This window comes from Nannobrachium achirus (assembly GCF_963921795.1).
Source record: "Nannobrachium achirus genome assembly, chromosome: 24".
Classification (NCBI taxonomy): Eukaryota; Metazoa; Chordata; class Actinopteri; order Myctophiformes; family Myctophidae; genus Nannobrachium; species Nannobrachium achirus.
In genome coordinates, this window is record NC_137831.1 from 16,897,285 (window position 1) to 16,903,284 (window position 6,000).

The 6,000-nt window shown below is 43.2% G+C and overlaps 1 protein-coding gene across 1 annotated transcript; it reads right to left on the reverse strand.

The window, feature by feature from the left end:
• Window positions 1-195: 195 nt before the first annotated feature.
• On the reverse strand, window positions 196-567 carry LOC308280103 (elongin-C-like; the record flags this gene model as incomplete). Its single annotated transcript, XM_080720366.1, has 1 exon — window positions 196-567. One exon carries the CDS (start codon window positions 565-567, stop codon window positions 196-198), a length of 372 nt encoding a protein of 123 aa, XP_080576492.1.
• Between the last annotated feature and the right edge of the window lie 5,433 nt (window positions 568-6,000).

Genomic DNA, 6,000 nt, shown 5'->3' on the forward strand with positions numbered 1-6,000 from the left:
GCTCCCTTTTTGACTGTGGTGTCAGCAGCAGTTATGCAAGTACATTTTTGTTTGTTTTTGTCTTTCTTTCTCCCCCTTAGGTCTTTATTTAATTTTTTATTATATTGTTTCACCAAACAAACCTTTTTAGATTTGAGGCGATGTTTCTGGGGTAACAGTCCTTTCGATGTTCATCTCTTTGTATCTTTTCTTTTTTTAAACATCCAAGAAGTTCGCAGCCAAGAGCAATGATTTCGCATCGCACTCTGCGATTACAAATTCCGGAACGTCATCCATCTGGCTGGTGTAGGCGTTCTTGTAGAACAGGTACTTGCAGACGTTAACCAGGTCTCTAGAGGGGATGTCCCGGAGGATCGCCACCGCTTCGGTTTCATCAGGCTCCGTGTAGCACGGGTAACCCAGCATGCTCTCAATGATCTTGGATTCCAATGCGAGTTCTCGTTTAATGATTAACTCGTGGCCGTCCGAAGCGATGAGCTTCACATACATGGAGCCTGACCCTTCGCAGCCACCATAGACTTTCTCTGCTAGACTCATAGAGTTATAATAAGAGGCTAGACTGTCCATTTCGTGTTTGAGTATTCTGTTTGTTGTTCAACACTGCTAGAAGTTCTTGTGGTATCACCTGTCGGTTTGCGGTTATGTAAGTTGTGATGTCTGGGGGCTGCTATTTATACAGGTAATTTGTGATGTGGCGTGACATCACCTGCCAATGCTGCCATGGACCCATCGTGCTCATTTGTGATGTGGCGTGACATCACCTGCCATGGACCAATCGTGCTCATTTGTGATGTGGCGTGACATCACCTGCCATGGACCCATCGTGCTCTATGGCTGTATATGAAGATCTGATGTCAACACAATGTTGTTAGGCAACCGTTTCTGTTGTGAATGATGTCACATGCCCATAATAATATTATGGGCATCTCCATATTATGGAGATCCCCAGCGACATTGTTAGGCAAAAATTGTCATGCCCATATATGGATCGAGTGCCTGTATTATGCCCAAATATGGACATGCCCAATGAGGAGTGGACGTTTAAACTTTTTGCTTGATACCTGCCTTGATGTGCACACAATCATTGAACAATAATGAGTAGAGCATTAATATCATCATTAATATCACATCACTGACAACCCAGAATAGAACCGGTACTCGATGTCACCCGTAACACTTGTCTTTTTTGTTGATTGACTCTCTCACGCTCTGACATCACTGTGATCTGATGTCAGGGGAAATCCCTTTTATGCCCTTATATGGAGATTCCTGTGATGCCAGGGAACCAAATCCCTTTTATGCCCATATATGGAAATACCTATGTGCAGCTGACTACCATCACTTCATTTAGTTGGGACCATAGGTCGCAGTTTATCAGAACCGTCACATATTGACCGTATATGTCTGTCTGTCTGTCTGTCTGTCTGTCTGTCTGTCTGTCTGTCTGTCTGTCTGTCTGTCTGTCTGTCTGTCTGTCTGTCTGTCTGTCTGTCTGTCTGTCTGTCTGTCTGTCTGTCTGTCTGTTTGTATGTATGGGTAACACTTGTCTTTTTTGTTGATTGACTCACTCTCACTCTGACATCGCTGACGTCATGGGAACCAAATCCTTTTTTTGCCATATATGGATATCCCTGTGATGCCAGGGGAACCAAATCCCTTTTTATGCCCATATATAGAGATATGGAGATCCCTGTGATGCCAGGGAACCAAATCCCTTTTATGCCCATATATGGAGATCCCTGTGATGCCAGGGGAACCAAATCACTTTGGCCAGATGGTCAAGACATGGCAAGGTCGCTTTTTTCTTACTGGTATCAAAACCGTCACATCTTGTCCGTGCCTGTACGGGAAACGCCTGTCTTTTTTGTTGATTGACTCTCGCGCTCTGACATCATGCTTTGACATCACTGTGATGTCAGGGGAACCAAATCCCTTTTATGCCCACATATGGAGATCCTTGTGATGCCAGGGGAACCAAATCTCTTTTATGCCCATATATGGAGATGCAGTATGGAGATCTCTGTGATGCCAGGGGAACCAATCCCTTTTATGCCCATATATGGAGATCCTTTTGATGCCAGGGGAACCAAATCCCTTTTATGCCCATATATGGAGATATGGAGATCTCCATATATGGGCTTGTCTTTTTTGTTGATTGACTCTCACGCTCTGACATCACTGTGATGTCAGGGGAACAAATCCCTTTTATGCCCATATATGGAGATCCCTGCGATGCCAAGGGACCAAATCCCTTTTATGCCCATATATGGAGATCCCTATGTGGACCTGACTACCATTGCCTGGATCTCATATATGTAAAAGTCCATATATGGGTATTCCCCAGAAGCCCTTTTATGCCCATATATGGAGATCCCTGATGTCATCAACATTAATATGGTCCGATATACATCACTGGCCAGATGGACAAGACATCCCCCCCGGGTGTGGTCGCTTTTCGCCCTTAGGCGTGTTACTGGTATTATATATTGTGATGTCAAGTGAAGCATGACCAAAAGCTTCACTTATCTGTTGTGCAAAGGTTAACAAAAAGCAAGTTCACTTTGCTGGCAAACAGGTTTGGACCGAGAATAGTGTGTTGCCTATAGAAAAAGTAAAACGCACAGGATAACCACCAGCTTTCATGAATCACAGTCAAAAACAGAAGATTTACGACCAATCCAGGTGATGATGATGAACTCCGGAAACTCTTTTTGAGCTCGTTTTGAGCTTGTAGATCTGCTATTTTTACAATTTTAGCATTGGAATCCTGAATTATTTTTTGGCTATTTTTGAATTAGAATCCAGATTATTATTATTTTTTTTCCATCTCTGTATCTGTTCATTTCATGAAGCGTGCCGCAAAGCTTGGCCGATGCCACATAAAGCCAGATGTAGGAGTGGTTAGCAGTGCTCAAAAGGTTACACTGGCACACAGGCAGATACAGAGATCTCCATATATGGGCATTAAAGGGACACAGACAGACAGATGCATACAACAGAACAACGGGTACAACGGGCAGTGCATAATCGGGTGGTGGAGGATTCCATGTTTGCATTGTTGACGAATCCGACCAATATGGATATGCCCATATTAAAGGCATACAGTATGAAGATCCAGTTGTCCAGAACCACCAATCCGACAGATATACCCATATATGGGTATACCCATATATGGGTATACCCATATATGGGCATTTACTGATGACATCAGGGATCTCCATATATGGGTATAAAAGGGATGCAGGCAGACAGATACACACATCTCCATATATGGGCATAAAGTGGACACAGACATTCTTACAAAACCAGGTGGTCACAACTTGAACTTCCATTGTTCCTGACTTATGTTCCTGAGTAGGCTAATAAATTAATGGCCATATATTGGGATCTCTGTTTCAGTCCATGTCCCTTTTATACCCATATATGGAGATCCCTGGTGTCATCAATATTAAGCAATATTAAGCCCATTAAGCCCATATCTTGGAATGCCCATATATGAACATACTGTGTCAATGATCTCAAATGATGTCCTCTATAATGTCCGTCATCTCCATATTTGGGAAACGTTAGTTTAGTTATATGTATGCTGCGCATATATGGAGATCCCTCCTTGTCCCTTTTATGTCCATGTATGGATATGTCTGTATGTGGAGATCCCTGATGTCATCACTATATGTCCATATGGGAATGCCCTTATATGGATATTTTGTTGCATTCTGCTTAATGAAGTAGGCCTACCTTTACTTGAAGTACATTTTGATACCCAACACTTTTGTACTTTTACTCAAGTACATTTTCTATTCTGGACTTTTACTTGTAACAGAGTATTTCTACAGTACAGTATATTACAGTATTGATGCATACTGTACTTAAGTAAAACATTTGAGTACTTTTTCCACCACTGCTGCATGCTGGAGCCTGTGAGGCTATATACAGATGTAGGTCAAGTGTTTTTGCAGCCAGGAACACAGGTACAGGACAAGAGGAAGTGGTTCATGAACTCTCTGGTGATGTTGTGGCGAGTGACAAGTCAGACCCTTCCGTGCATGTGCTTGCTGTTGTTGTTGTTGTTGTTTGTTGTTTTCGTTGTTGTTATTGCTATTGTTGATAATGATGGGGGGCTTCTGTCTGGCTCCCACCAAGAATATGATATGAAACTTAAGCGTACCATAATCACAGTAATCCTTAATCATTTTCAATCAAATTCAAGGGCTTTTGGAGAGAAATGATACCGATCACCAATCAACTGGAATCAGTATCTGCCGACACCGATATTCCCGATCACAGCGTAAATTCTTCTATTTATTGTGTTACTGTAGCAGCATTTATAGGCTATATTTAATGATTCTTCTTAAAAGACATTGACATTGTATATTAAGTATAAACATTAGGAGATTGCAGGCTGAGGGCCTTTAGTATCCAATTCAACTTGTAGGAGTTGAAGCTGAGGTTACATTCAGTCCCACAGATAAATATTGTGAAAATAGCTGATCTAGCTTGTAGATCGGCAAAGTCGATAGATGCAAAGCCGATACCGATCAAAGCCGATAGAGGCATTATCGGCCAATCGCGATCACTCACTGATCAATCGGCACATCTCTATCTCAGAGGCAAATGTTCTACCTTTAATCCACTACTTTTATTTGAAAACTTTAGTTACTAGTTACTTAGTAGATTTTGATTATTATTACAAAACATACATTAACCACTTCAGCTATAGGCTACATTCGGCCATTTGAAAATAGCCGATCTACAAGTTCACAATTGTGAGCTTGAAGATCTGCTATTTTTCAAAAAGAATGTTGTATTCATTTGAAAAATTGAAATAGGACATTCTGTATATTCAGTACCTTTGCTTTTGGCACTTTAAGTGTATTTTGATGGCAATACTTTTGTACTGTAATTTTGAATTGTTGATTTGTAACCGAGTAGTTCTACATTGCACAGTTCTGATGTCTGATCCACAATCTTTCATGTTCTGTACTGAAGTATGGCAGTCTGTAATCAGTAGCTCTCAGCCTCCCTCTCTCTCTCTCTCTCTCTCTCTCTCTCTCTCTCTCTCTCTCTCTCTCTCTCTCTCTCTCTCTCTCTCTCTCTGGGGAGGCTGGCCCTGGAGGAGGGAGGCCAGAAAGTTGAGAGAAGAAGGCAGAGAGACATATAGACAGACTTGGATGTAGAAAGAGAGAGAGGGGGGTGGGGGGTAGACAGACTGGGGGAGGGAGCAAGAGAGAGAGACTCTTGGATGGAGAGAGGCAGAAAGTGAGTGAGTGTGTGAGAGAGAGAGACAGAGAGAGAGAGAGAGAGAGAGAGAGAGAGAGAGAGAGAGAGAGAGAGCGCAAAGAAGGGCAGAGAGAGAGGAGACAGTAGTGTGCAACAGTGTGTAATCACTCATCCAGGAGACCTGCGCCGTTTCCTCCCTGGGATTTCATTTTTTTCCTTCTTCCTTTTGGAGATTCTTTCTCAGATCTGGATGTCTAAGTCTTGAGGCCGTGCACGCTCGCTCGCTCTCTCTCTCGTCCACCTCTCTGCCCCTGTGTGTGTGTGGTGTGTGTGTGTGTGTGTGTGTAAAGTGCATGAGGAGCCTCCTGCCTGTCTGGCAGGCAGACGTGACGGGCCCCTCCGCCATCATCATGCGCTCTAGGATTATCGTCTGTGTGGCCCTCGTCGCCCTGGCTCAGGTGGTGACCTGCCAAGATGTCACCGAGAAAGGTGAGCCAACTGAACTCTCTCCGCAGAGTGCATTATGACAGCAGGCAGGGGTCTTAAAGCAGGGATCACCTCTGGATTTTGTATGAAATTGTGCTGCAGATTTTCATGGATTTCACAGATGGATACTTAGGCTGGTTTGACAGCACTGTCATCAGTCTATGTTGGATTCATGTTAATGTATTCTCCCCCCCCCCCCCCCCCCCCCCCCCAGACGTTTAACCACTTAAATTGTTGATTCAGTACCTTAGGCCTATTTGACCTTTCACTCTGTACATGGTCTACTCTTTTTTT